Raw genomic sequence first — 13,815 nt, forward strand, 5'->3', positions numbered from 1 at the left:
GCTGTTTTCTCTGGAGCGTCAGAGGCTGAGGGGTGACCTTGTAGAGGTTTACAAAATTATGAGGGGCATGGATAGGATAAATAGACAAAGTCTTTTCCCTGGGGTCGGGGAGTCCAGAACTAGAGGGCATAGGTCTCTTTTATATCTTTTCCCTCTCACCCTAAACCTAAGGGGCAACTTTTTCACGCAGAGGGTGGTAAGTGTATGGAATGAGCTGCCAGAGGATGTGGTGGAAGCTGGTACAATTGCAACATTTAAGAGGCATCTGGATGGGTATATGAATAGGAAGGGTTTGGAGGGATGTGGGCTGGGTGCTGGCAGGTAGGACTAGATTGGGTTGGGATATCTGGGTCTGTTTCCATGCTGTACATCTCTATGACTCTATCTATTGGTTTTGAAACTTCCATCTTCAGATCTTCAAATAATCAGTAAAAAGAGATCAAAAGGCATCACTGTCAGTGCAGGGTAGAAATTCAGAACAAGCAAATCTATTTTCTGTGGAAAATTTTCTTTTGTCATTTCACAAAATTGAAAGCACCATCCCACTTTCTCTCCCTCTGCTCTAACTAATTCTTACAGGGACAGAAAAGCAAACATGTCAAGAATGACATCTCTGCATTTTTGATAACTCCACCTGAAAGTTAATATCTTTCACAACATTGGGATACTGCTGAGTGAGCAGGTCTGATTTTGGGAAGCAAAAAAAACCCAATGAATTTGCAACAACCCTTTCCCTTCAGAGAATCGCCACAGTATGGAAGCAGGCCACTCGACCCAACGAGTCCACACCGACCCTCCGAAGGGTAACCCCCCCACACCCATTGCCCTACCCCTATTGCTCCACATTTCCCTCTAACTAAAGCACCTAACCTGTACATCCCTGGGCACTGTGGATAAGTTAGCACTGTCAATCCATCCCAATCCGGACTAAGTTAAAAATCACACAACACCAGGTTAGAGTCCAACAAATTTATTTGGAAGGAGCAGCATTCGGAGCACTTCTTCATCAGGTGTTGTGGAGAATAAGATCAGAAGGCACAGAAATCTTGGAAAAACAGTAGTGTCCTGCCACTGAATCGATATATTGAACAAACCTGGATGGGTTGCAATTAGCATTAGTATGTAAATCTGAGAAATTCTTGTTGGTCACCTTCTCGAGATAACTTAAGGTTTTATTGCAAAAGGTGACATCTCAGTTCAGGCAATGCATTAAAGGTGTACGGTCAGGTCAAATTCTGTCTGTATCCCAATCTTGAGTCAGACTGTTTCTGTATCCACTGTGGAATCTACAAAATATTACATGGATTATCTGCCTGCATTTTTTGAGTAAAATAGAATGTAATTGCAAATATAATTCTGCAAATTCAAATTCACCCCCATGGACTTGTGTGTATGTGCATGAGAGGAAAAAAAAGTATATTTCTGTGCTGTATATTAAAAGACAGTGAGGGTAAAAAGCACAAGCCCCAGTAAAAGCAGATGGAAAGTGAGTGTAAAATTTCAATATGACAGGACAGGCCCCACATTCCTTCCCCTCCGTCCCCCCCACAACCTGCCTCACCTTTCACCTCCCGGGCCCAGTACCTTCCAGGTGGCCCCATAGTTGACACAGGGGCCGCCCCACGACCAGTAGAACTCCACCACCCAGGCGGCCGACGAGTTCCCAAGCAGGCCCTTAACCCCGTCCGCCTTCAAAATGGTCACCGGCTCCTGTACAGGCGGCCGGTGTGGCCGTGACACAGCAGTTGCGCCAGGAAGGCGGCGGTGAGGGGTGTTTGCCCCGGCCGCACGGCGCCGCTTCCCCGCACGAGCAACTTCTCCTCACAACCACCTCAACGCCACGTGACGTCAGTTCGGGGGGGGGGGGGGGAGATGGGCGGGGCCGGGGGAGCCTCACCGTCACCAAACAACAGCCACCTCGCGCTACAACTGCTCATTCACAAAAACAAACTGTCTTGTTTCGCTCCACAACTGCAGGGGGGACTCTGCCACGTTTCGAGGAGCCCTGTCCGCATTGTGAAAACTCACAGCTCAATTTAGAGATATTCCTTTAAACTGTCATCTCCAAATGGGGAAATTAGCATCTTAAAAGGGATTTTAATGGACATTTTAATGGGCTATTACTACAAAGAGATTTAAATGGACAAGATAGATTATATTTCAAAGGGATGTGGGCACATTCAAAGGTGTATCTTAATATCTAAATAAATGTACATTTCGAAGAGATGCTACCCTATTTACAAACAGAAATATCCCTTTGAGACAAGAGGTGTGAATTATGTCTGTATCCCAATGTTGAGTCAGACTGACATTTTTCTTAGAAAAGTTCTGCATTTAAATTACATTGTTGAGAAGTTAATTGATAGATTAGGGTGGATTGGCTGTACTAAATAACCCAGAGTGCCCAGGGATGCACAAGTTCGGGTGGGTTGGCTGTGCTAAATTACCCACAGTGTCCAGGAATGTGCAGATAAGGGTGGATTGGCTATGGGAAATATGGAGTAAAGGGGTGTGTATGAGTGGGAAGCTCTTCGGAGGGCCAGAGTGGAACAGATGGGCTAATGGCCTACTTCCACATTGGCTGGATTCCCCCACAAAGGAGCATTTTATCCGCATCTATCCTGTCAAGCCCCTTTCAGAATAATGCTTGTTTATAAGATCAGTTCTGGTTCCTAGAGGTATACAGCACAGAAACAAACCATTCGGTCCAACTCGTCCATGCCGACCAGGATTTCCAAACTAATAAAGCCTTAAGTCTTCTCAAAAATGTGATTCAGAATATGTAAATATTAAGATTTACATATTAATGAACTGAATCTGCAGCCCATTCTAAAAGATGAAAGACTTAACAGTGCTCTAGGTTTGTTCAATATATCCTATCAGTTGCATGACACTGTGATCTTTGCTATAGAATCAGTGTCTTATGATCCTGCTCCACAGATTCCTGAAAAAGAAGCAGCACTTAGAAAGCTAGTGCTTCCAAATAAACCTGTTGGACGATAACCTGGTGTTGTGTGATTTTTAACTTTGTCAACCCCAGTCCAACACTGGCACCTCTGCATCATCTCTAGTGAACATAGCCCACACCTCCCGGTGCTGCCATTAACCTTTACAATGCAGATGAAACGACACAGTCTGCACTCCTGAAAAATTTACAATGTCTAACGATACGAGCTACTCATTCACTGCTCCTTCTGATACACGACATTGGAAACTTAGTGCAGGAGGCTGAAAGAAATGAGCAGCTTTAAAACAAAAACCTCTTGGAGTTCAAAGCCTTCAGTGAGAGCCTGAGTCCAGCAGAAAGTTCAGGTAACCTTTATTGTGAACCAACTTTGTTAGAGCTTCCGATCCCCCCACCAAAGAGGCACACAAAAAGTAGCTGGTTTTTAAACAGCTGAAGGTCAAAGTGCACACGCTTCCCCACCATCTCACTTTCTTTACTATTGGTTAGCACTGACTTGTTCTGTTGTAAATGGATCCTTGGTACAGCCTTAACCCGGAGGAAGTATTGCCTCACTCAGCAATTTCAACCCATACCCTGTATCCAAGTAAGTTTCTCCCCACTCATTTGCCAGGGGTGGGGGCAGGATGGTTTGGCAGGGGGGTGGGAAAGACAGTATAGAGTCAACCACACTGCTGTGGGTCTGGAGTCACATGTAGGCCAGACAGGGTAAAGGATGCAGCTGGGATGACTGAGAATCCTTTGCCACAACTGCATTTTCCTTTCCTAAAAAGGATGTGAGTGAATCAGATGGGGTTTTTTGCCCCTGCCACACCACCAAAAATGGTTTCACTGTTAAGATTCTGAACTCCCGATTTCTGACTGAATTCTATTTCCACCATATGCCACAGCAGGATTCAAACCCGGTCGTCGCTGGAACTGGGTTGATATCCAGTTGATATTGGCACTCTGCCCTCACTCCTTCAATCCCGTTGCAGTGGTACATGAACTCGCTGGTGCCTCCGCAGGTTGGAGAGCGGGTGAAGCCCTTCCTGCATTCAGGGCAGCTGAAGGGCCTCTCCCCAGTGTGGATCTGCCAGTGCATCAACAGGTTGGATGCCTGGGTAAAGCCCCTCCCACATTCTGGACAGCTGTAGGGCCTCTGCCCCGTGTGGACCCGCCGGTGGGGAAGTAGGTGGGAGGCCCGGGTAAAGCCCTTCCTGCACTTGGGGCACTGAAAGGCCTCTTCCCCCGTATGGACCTGTTGGTGCCTCAGTAGTACGGAGGAATTGCTGCTCCACCAGTCAATCATGAACTCACTGGTGCCTCCGCAGATGGGAGGAGCGGGTGAAGGCCTTCCCACACTTGGGCAGCTGAAGGCTCTCTCCCCAGTATGGACCTGCCGGTGCTTCACCAGGGCAGAGGAATTTCTGAAGGCGTACCCACATTTGGAACAGCTAACAGGCCTCTCCCCCCGTGTGGACATGCTGGTGCTTCAGCAAGTCAGAAAAATAGTTGAAGGCCTTCCCGCACTCAGGGCAACTGAAGGGCTTCTCCCCAGTATGGATCCGCCGTTGCGTGCGCAGGTTGCTCACCTGACTGAATCCCTTCCCACACTCGGGGCACAAGAATGGCATTTCTTCAGTGTGGATCTGCCGGTGGGTCAGCAGGATGGATGCCTGGGTAAAACACTTCCCACACACGGGGCAGCTGAAGAGCCTCTCCCCTGTGTGGACTCGCCGGTGCTTCAGCAGAATGGAGGAATTGCTGAAGATCTTCCTGCACTCAGTGCAGGGGATCGGTCTCTCCCCTGTGTGGACCTGCTGGTGGGTCTGCAGGGCGGATGAATTGCTGAAGGCCTTCCCGCACACAGGGCAGGAGAACGGCCTCTCCCCGGTGTGACTGCGCAATGAATCTCCAGGGCAGACTGAGCACAGAAGCCTTTTCCACAGTTGCCACACTTCCACGGTTTCTCCACAGGGCGGGATTCCTCAGGTTTCTCCATGGCTGTAGATTCAGCCGCACACAACGTGTAGAGCCCCTCCACATCGTGAATTCCTCTTTCCAGCCTGTATAACTGTTTCAGGCTCCACACTCAGTACACTGCAACAGTAGGGTCTCTCATCCAGTCCCACTGATGCTGAAAATGTATTCAAACAGGAACCAAAAAGCTTTGCTCCTTCTCACAGAATCATATTTGAAAATTGTTGCGGTCCTGATGGATTGAGTGACTGTCAGACGTTGACGTCAAAATGAGGACTCCAGGCACTGCAGAGTCAGAGTCGAGAAATGTGGCACTGGAAAAGCACGGTAGGTCAGGTAGCATCCAAGGAGCAGAAGATTCAATGTTTCGGGCATAAGTCCCTCATCTGTTGATTTTGAAACTTCTGTCTTCAGATCGTCAAATACTCTGTAAAGAGAGATTACAAACGTCATCACTGTCAGTCCAGGGTAGAAATTCAGAACAAACAATTCCACTTTCTGTGGAATATTCTTTTCTTTTGTTATTCCACAAAATTGAAAGCACCATCCCACTCTCTCACCCCCTCTGTTCTCACTCCGCTCTAACTAATTTTCCTGAAGGTGCTGATTCAGGATCTTACAGGGCAGGAAAGTAAAAACGTCTAGAATGACGTCCCTCTGAATTTTGGATAACTCCACCTGAAAGTTAATATCTTTCACAACACAGTGATACTGCTGAGAGTGAGCGGGTCTGATTTTGGGAAGCAAAAGAAAAGGGTGCGTCAATGCAATGCAGTTTCTTGAGGAACAACCAGAAATGAAATGGTTAACGTCCCCAGGGAAAAATGGGGGCAGGGGGAATGAGGTGGAGACACCAAGGCATTTACACCAACACTAGAGAGAAACTAAACATACAGACGTGACAAACATTGTTGGAAAGCCAGGGTCATTGAGATATACAGCACAGAGACAGAACCTTCGGTCCAACTCATCCGTACAGAACAGATATCTCAAATCAATCTAGTCCATTTGCCAGCACCTAGCCCACACCCTTTAAACCTTCCTATTAATTTTCCCCATTCAGACGCCTTTTAATTGTAATTGTACCAGCTTCCATCACTTCCTCTGGCAGCTCATTCCTTTCACACACCACCCTCAATGAAAAAGTTGCCCTTTTGGTCTCTGAAATGATTACGCTCTCATTCTGGACTGCCCATCCCAAGGAAAAGATGTTGTCTATTTACCCTATCCATGCCCCTCATGATTTTATAAATCTCTATAAGGTCACCCCCTCAGCCTCCGACGCTCCAGGGAAAACAGCCCCAGCCTACTCAACTTTTCCCTATAGCTCAAATCCTCCAATCCTGGCAATATTCTTGTAAATCTTTTCTGAACCCTTTCAAGTTTCACAACATCTTTCCAATAGGAGGGAGACCAGAATTGCACGCAATATTCCAACAGTCGCTGTGGTTCTGTTGGAGAATGGTAATTTAATTCCAAAATGTTAATTCCTTCACGAGAAGGGAATAATTGGCAATGTAGCTGTGAGAGGCCCATTGCAGAAGAGTGAATAACTGAGTGATAGAACCTTCCATTAAGATGGAGAGGAACAGAGTTGATTCTGAGGCTGGGGACTTAAATCTAAAGCAAGGAAATTACAATGGCAGAGGCACAAACAGGCTGCAACAAATAAGGGAACATTATTGAAAGAAATGACAAACATTTAGATAGCACCTGGAGGAATGGTTGTTCCATCCTGTCTGACAAAATAAAACATAAAAGGTAGCCCAGCCACGGCTAACAAGGGACATGATGGATAGGACTGGATCCAAAGAAGCAGCATACAAATTGACTTAAAAAATAAAGCAGCAGATCTGAAGATTGGAATGTTTCAACAAAAGGATTGATTAAAAGGGGAAAATGGGGTATGTGAAAACAAAAAAAAAATTGGTGAAAACAATTACAGTTAGAAACAGGCAAAGTTCTCATGTGGAACAAAGAGATGGCAGACCAATTAACCACATATATTGCTTCTATCATCACAAAGGAGGGCGCAAGTATGTTGGGGAACACATGGTCCATTGAGAGCAGAACTGAAGGAAATGAGTAGTTGTGGAGAAATTGATGGGATTAAAAGTTTACAAATCCCCAGCCCCCAGTAATCCAAACTCCACAGTATGCACTGAGATAAGTCATCCAATTGTCAAATCCTGGGCTGATGCAAGACTTACACACTTAACGGGAAGATCCTGGGGAGTGTTACTGAACAACAATTGTGCTGGTTCACAATTCCTTGAAAGTAGTCGCAGGTTGATAGGATAGTGAAGAAGGCGTTTGGTATTCTTTCCTTTATTGGTCAGAGTATTGGGTACAGAAATTGGGAGGTCATGTTGCATCTGTACAGGACATCGGTCAGGCCACCTTTAGAATATTGCATGCAATTCTAGTTTCTTTCCCATCAAAAGGATGTTGTGAAACTTGAAAGGGTTCAGAAAAGATTTACAAGGATGTTGCTGGGGTTGGAGGATTTGAGCTATCAGGAGAGGCAGAAAAGGCTGGGGCTGTTTTCCCAGAGCGACAGAGGTGTGTGTGTGTGTGTGGTGATGGGGGGGTGACCTTACAGATGTTAATAAAATCATGAGGGTAATGGATAGGATAAACAGACAAGGTCTTTTCCCTGGGTGGTAGAATCCAGAACTAGAGGTCATAAGTTTAGAGTAAGAGGGGAAAGATTTTAAAAGGGACCTCAGGGGCAAGTGTTTCATGCAGAGGGTAGTGCATGTATGGAATGAGCTGTCAGAGAAAGTGATGGAGGATGGTACAATTACAGTATTTAAAAGGCATCTGGATGGGTATATGAACAGGAAAGGTTTACAGGGCTATGGGCCAAGTCCTGGCAAATGGGACGAGATTAGGTTAGGATAATTGGTCGGCATGGACTAAAGGGTCTGTTTATGTGCTGCATGTCCCTACGATTTTACTTCAGGACTCTTAAATTGTTTGTGAAAACCACTTCAGTAATCTGCCCAGTTTTAAGACTACAATACACAGGAGCAGAATGAGGCCATTTGGCCCATTGTGTCTGCTCCAATCATGGCCGATATGTTTCTACTGTTGAAAACATCTTCTCTACATCCACTATATCCAGTCATAGAGCTGCATAGCACGGAAACAGATCCTTCAGACCAACCAGTCCATATCGACCATAATTCCAAACTAAACTTGTCCCATCTGCCTGCACTTGGCCCAATATCCCTCGAAACATTTCTTATTCATGTACTTATCCAAATATCTTTTAAATTTTGTGACTTTGTTACGCACATCCACCACTTCATTCCACACATGAAGCACTCTCCGTGTAAAAAAAGTTTCCCCTTGTTTTGTTTTTAGATCTTTCTATTCTCACCTTAAAAAGACATCCCCTAGTCTTGAAAGTCCTCAGTCCAGGGAAACAACTCCTGACATTCATCTTACCTATATCCATCGAGATTTTATAAATCTCTTCGATGAAGAGTCATCTGGACCTGAAATGTTAGCTTGTTCTCTCTACGTGTACACTGCCTGACCCGTTGTGATTTCCAGCATTTGTTGTTTTCAGGACGGATTCCAGCATCTGTAGCAATGTGCTCCTAATTGTTTTATCCAGTTGGCTAGATCTCCCCGGATCCATTGAGACTTAACCTTACTCAACAATCCACCATGCGGCAGTCAATAAGGTTTCCACATTCTATCTCTTTCAGCACACATGGGCGGCACAGTGAATCAGTGGTTAGCACTACTGCCTCACAGCACCTGGGACAAGGGTTTGATTCCAGCATCGGGCGACTGTCTGTGTGGAGTTTGTACATTGTTTCCCGCCCTGTGACTGCATGGCTGTCCTCCAGGTGCTCTGGTTTCCTCCCACAGTCCAAAGATGTGCAGGTTAGGGTGAATTGACTGTGTTAAATTGCCCCATAGTCTTCAGGGATGTGTAGGTTAGGTATATTAGTTGGAGGTAAATGGAGAATGATAGGAGTAGGGAAATGGGTGTGGGTGGGTTACTCTTCGGAGGGTTGGTATGTACTTGTTGGGCCAAATGGCCTCTTTCCGCCCTGTAGGGATCCCATGTGGCACCCCTCTCCCCCAGCTCTTTGCATTTCCCACAGAGGAAGTGGGAACGGGAGAAATAAAGTGTTTTACATGGGAGGAAGATTCGGTGAGCGTGAAGCTAAAATTAAACGTAGTGCTTTTCTTGAACTCAAGCTGAGTGATTTGGTGGGGGAGTGGAAAAAGGAAAAAGTACGGTGTCTCAGTGGTTAGCACTGCCACCTCATGGCACCAGGGACCTGGGTTCGATTCCAGTCTCGGGGCGACTGTCTGTGTGGATATTGCACATTCTCCTACTGATGTCTGAGGCGGGTTTCCTTCCGGTGCGCCTGTTTCCTCCCACAATCCATAGATGTGCAGGTTCAGGCTAGATTCTCCATAGTGTCGAGGATGTGTAGGTTAGGTGCATTAATTAGGTGTAAATGTAGGGGAATGGGTCTGTGTGGGTTACCCTTCAGAGGGTCGGTGTTGACTTATTGGGCCAAGTGGCCTGTATCCACACCGTCAGGATTCAATGAAGGGTAGGGATTTTTGCAAACTATGATTTCTTCCTGTTCTGCTGCAGGGGCAGCACAGGGACGTCGATTTCGAAGTTCCTTGGATGCTGCCTGAACTGCTGTGCTCTTCCAGCACCACTAATCCAGAATCTGGTTTCCAGCATCTGCAGTCTTTGTTTTTAACCACAGTGCGGTCGAGCCGACCTAGCGCCCGATATCCGTATCGCCCCATTGTGACGTCACAATGCGGATTTGGCCCTGTCAGTTTCAGAGTGAATCTCCCTCCCTCTGGGCAACTCCTCCCCCCCCCCCCAGGATGAGAGAAAGAGAGAGAGGCGGGGGTGGGGGGGGGGGGTTTGGTGGGGGAATCTGTTCACTTGTATCAACTGGAGTGAATCCAGGGAGGGGGCAGACTCTGCAAACTTAATTACCCAGTTGAGGAGGGACGGAAGGAAGGGGGAAAGGGAGATTGATGTGGGATATAAATGAATTAATGTTATTTCTGCAAGTATAAATTCTGATACAGAATGGGAATGAGAAAATACATATTCAGCAAAAAGAAAGCATGAGACGTGATTACAGAACAATGGTGGATATATGGGCAAACAGGAAAGCATCTGTTTCCCCTCCTCAAGACACAGGAACTAACCCTAATCAAAGAGGTCAAAGTGGCCTCTGGATGGAAATAGATGCTGATAGAAGAAAAGATATGCCTAATCAATAACCTATAATAGACTGACGTCAAACACCCTTATGGGAGTCAGAGATAAGAGTTTGTCACGGACAAAACAGGATAAACAGAAGTTGTGGGATAAGTCTTAAGGAAATGAGTGACGTAAGCGAAGCAGGGAACAAACAATGGAATAAGGAAAAATATGGGGATTCAAACTGAATAAATTTCGAGAGTTTGTTGGATTTGGTGTGCATTTTGTCATTACCTTACCTGGTAATGAGACAGGGCACCCACCTATAGGTGTATAAATAAATGGCGGATTCAGATATTTGTCTCGGACTGAAATTATTAAAGTGAGTGAGCTTTTGTTTCTCACATTGAGAAGGGAGAAATATCTTATTTTTAAAATGCATCTGATTCCCACAAATGCAACAGGTACAAGTACAGCACATGCAATATTCCTCATTGCAGTTTCAAACGGCTGCAATGGTTTTGCACCTTCTGTTCTTCCTCCACCTTAGCTCCAGCGCATTTGGCTTCCTTCCCCTATCCCCATCCCTGGCCCGACTCTTTGATGCTTCCAAGCTGACCCTCAAAAGTTCAGTTTGTCTCTCCATTCTTTCCCATTGTCTTTTGTGGGTTTTGAAATCTTTCCCAATCCTCTGATTGAGTCTCGGACTTGGGAGTTTATGTTGTGGCTGTACAGGACATTGTTCGGCCACTTTTGGAATATTGTGTGCAATTCTGGTCTCCCTGCTATTGGAAGGACGTTGTGAAACTTGAAAGAGTTCAGAAAAGATTTACAACGATGTTGCCAGGGTTTGAGCTAAATAGGTTGGGGCTGTTTTTCATAGTGAGCCAGAGGCTCAGGGGTGACCTTGTGGACGTTTATAAAATCATGAGAGGCATTGATAAGGGAAATAGTCAAGTCTTTTACTGGGATGGGGAGTCCAGATCTAGAGGGTAATAGATTAGGATGAGTGGGGGAAAATACTTAAATGGTACCTCAGGGGCAGCTTTTTCATGCAGAGGGTGGTTGTATAAGGAATGAGCTGTCAGAGGTAGCGGTGGATGCTGATATAATAATGATATCTAAAAAGCATCTGAATGGGTGTAGGAAGGGTTGAGTGTGGGGGAAGGGATTTATCCGCTCCTCCCAACTCTTAGACCACTGACGGGTCCACACCGGGGAGAGGCCCTTCCCCTGCTCTGAACGCAGGAAGGGCTTCAGCAGTTCCTCCTCCCTGCTAACACACCAGCGGATCCACACCGGAGAGAGACCATTCACCTGCCCTGAGTGTGGGAAGGGCTTAACTCAGCCCTCCCAACTGCTGACACACCAGCGGGTCCACACTGGGGAGATGCCATTCGCCTGCCCAGTGTGTGGGAAGGGCTTTGCGGTCTCTTCCAAACTCCTGGCCCACCGGCAGGTCCACACACGGGAGAGGCCCTTCAGTGGTTAGCACTGCTGCCTCACAGCGCCAGAGACCCGGGTTCAATTCCCTCAGGCGACTGACTGTGTGGAGTTTACACGTTCTCCCTGTGTCTGCGTAGGTTTCCTCCGGGTGCTCCGGTTTCCTCCCACAGTCCAAAGATGTGTAGGTCAGGTGAATTGGCCATGCTAAATTGCCCGTAGTGTTAGGTAAGTGGTAAATGTAGGGGTATGGGTGGGTTACGCTTCGGCGGGTCGGTGTGGACTTGTTGGGCCGAAGGGCTTGTTTCCACACTGTAATGTAATGTAAATGTAATCTGTCCAGAGTACAGGAAGGCCTTCAGCTATTCCTCCCACCTGCTGAGGCGCCAGCAGGTCCACACTGGGGAGAAGCCGTTCTCCTGCCCAGCGTGCGAGAAATGCTTTAACCGCTCCTCCCACCTACTGACCCACCGGCGGGTCCACATGGGGCAGGACAACGGCCACTCCCCTGAGTGCAGGAAGGGCTTCAGCAATTCTTCCGCTCTGCTGACCTAAGGGCGGGTCCATACAGGGGAGAGACCATTTAGCTGCACCGCTTGTGGTAAGAGATTCACATTTTCCAGCAACTTGCGAAGACGCCAGCGGGGGGCACCAGTGCTCCCAACAATCAGATTCCACCAGTGACGCTACTGTGGACTAAACCTTCTGGCCATTCTGACAGTGGGTGCAATGGGAGAGTTGGTGGGCTTTTTTTTATTTTTAGCTGGACTGCACACCGCCTTCACACCCCCCAACCACAACCCCACAGTGGCTCAGTGGTTAAAAATGCTGTCTCATAGTGCCATGGATCCAGGTTTGATTATACTCTTGGGGTGACTGTCTGTGTGGAGCTTGCACGTTCGCCTGCCATGTCTGCGTGGGTTTCCTCCAGGTGTTCTGGTTTTGCTCCCACAATACAAAGATGCATAGGTTAGGGCGAATTAGCCGAGCTAAATTGTCGATAGCATAGAGGGATGTGTAGGTGTGGTACATTAGTCGGGGTAAATGTAAACTGGTTGAGAGTGTGGTACTGGAAAAGCACAGCAGTTCAGTCAGCATCTGAGGCGCAGGAGAATCGACATTTCAGGCATAAGATCTTCATCAGGAATGATGCCTGAAACATTGATTCTCCTACTCCTCGGATGCTGCCTGATCTGCTGTGATTTTTCAGCACCACACTCTCGACCCTGATCTCCAGCATCTGCAGTCCTCACTTTCACCAAGTAAATGTACAGTAATAGGGTTAAGAGAATGGGTCTGGGTGGGTAACTCTACAGAGAGTTGGTGTTGCCTTATTGGGCCAAAGGGCCTGTTTACATTCTGTAGGGGTTCTGTGATTCCATGAACTTTGCTTCCAATGGGCGATGCTACCCGTTGAATCTGGGACTACATGTTCCCACTGAAACAATCCGCAGAAACCTAAGACCACTGGAGCAGACGTTAGACCATTCAGCCCATCAAGTCTGCTCCACCATTTGTTAGAAAGAAAAAAAATTGTGGTTGCTGGAATCCAAAGTAGGCAAGCAGGAGGCTGGGAGAACGCAGCAAGCCAGACAGCATCAGGAAGTGAAGTTAGCATTTCAGGTATTAACCCTCCTTCAGGACTGAAGAAGGGTTCTTCCTGAAACATTGACTTCTGTATCAGAAACAAATTCACCAGGATGTTGCCTGGGGTTGGAGAGTTTGAGCTGCAGGGAGAGGCTATTTGGCTGGGTGAGAGATTTAAAAGGGACATAAGGGGCAATGTTTTCACACAGAGTGTATGGAATGAGCTGCCAGAGAAAGTGGAGGCTGGTACAATTATACCACTTAGAAGGCATCTGGTTTCGGACATGAACAGTAAGGGTTTAGAAGGATATGACAAATGGGACCAAATTAATTTAAGATGTCTTGTCAGCATGGATAAGTTGGACCGAAGGTTCTGTTTCCGTGCTGTATATCTCTACATCTACTGGTCCTGATGTAAGTTTTAAAATTGAGTCCAAATAACTTTCAATAGTTCAGTCTTGTTGAGCTCATTTCTTGAAAGGTTTCAAATGAATCCCTCCAAGTGATACTGTTTAAAAATGCTGAGTTGGACAAAATATCCCATTAAGTTCGACACAAACTCACAGCTGAAGACATCAGAAGTCACGAGACACAAAGTTATAGTCCAACAGGTTTATTTGAAATCACAAGCTTTAGGAGCATTGCTCCTTCT

General features: G+C 46.7%; 2 protein-coding genes across 2 annotated transcripts in view; one reads left to right on the forward strand and one right to left on the reverse strand.

Annotated features, from left to right (window-relative positions):
- LOC122543651 (zinc finger protein 91-like) overlaps positions 1–13,815 on the forward strand; it is a 331,816-nt gene that overhangs the window by 50,308 nt on the left and 267,693 nt on the right. The window lies entirely within an intron of this gene.
- LOC122543547 (zinc finger protein 572-like) lies at positions 3,618–4,519 on the reverse strand. The gene has a single exon (XM_043682353.1). It carries the CDS (start codon positions 4,428–4,430, stop codon positions 3,834–3,836), a length of 597 nt encoding a protein of 198 aa, XP_043538288.1. The 5' UTR covers positions 4,431–4,519; the 3' UTR covers positions 3,618–3,833.

This window comes from Chiloscyllium plagiosum, chromosome 44, assembly GCF_004010195.1.
Source record: "Chiloscyllium plagiosum isolate BGI_BamShark_2017 chromosome 44, ASM401019v2, whole genome shotgun sequence".
In the NCBI taxonomy this organism is placed as follows: Eukaryota; Metazoa; Chordata; class Chondrichthyes; order Orectolobiformes; family Hemiscylliidae; genus Chiloscyllium; species Chiloscyllium plagiosum.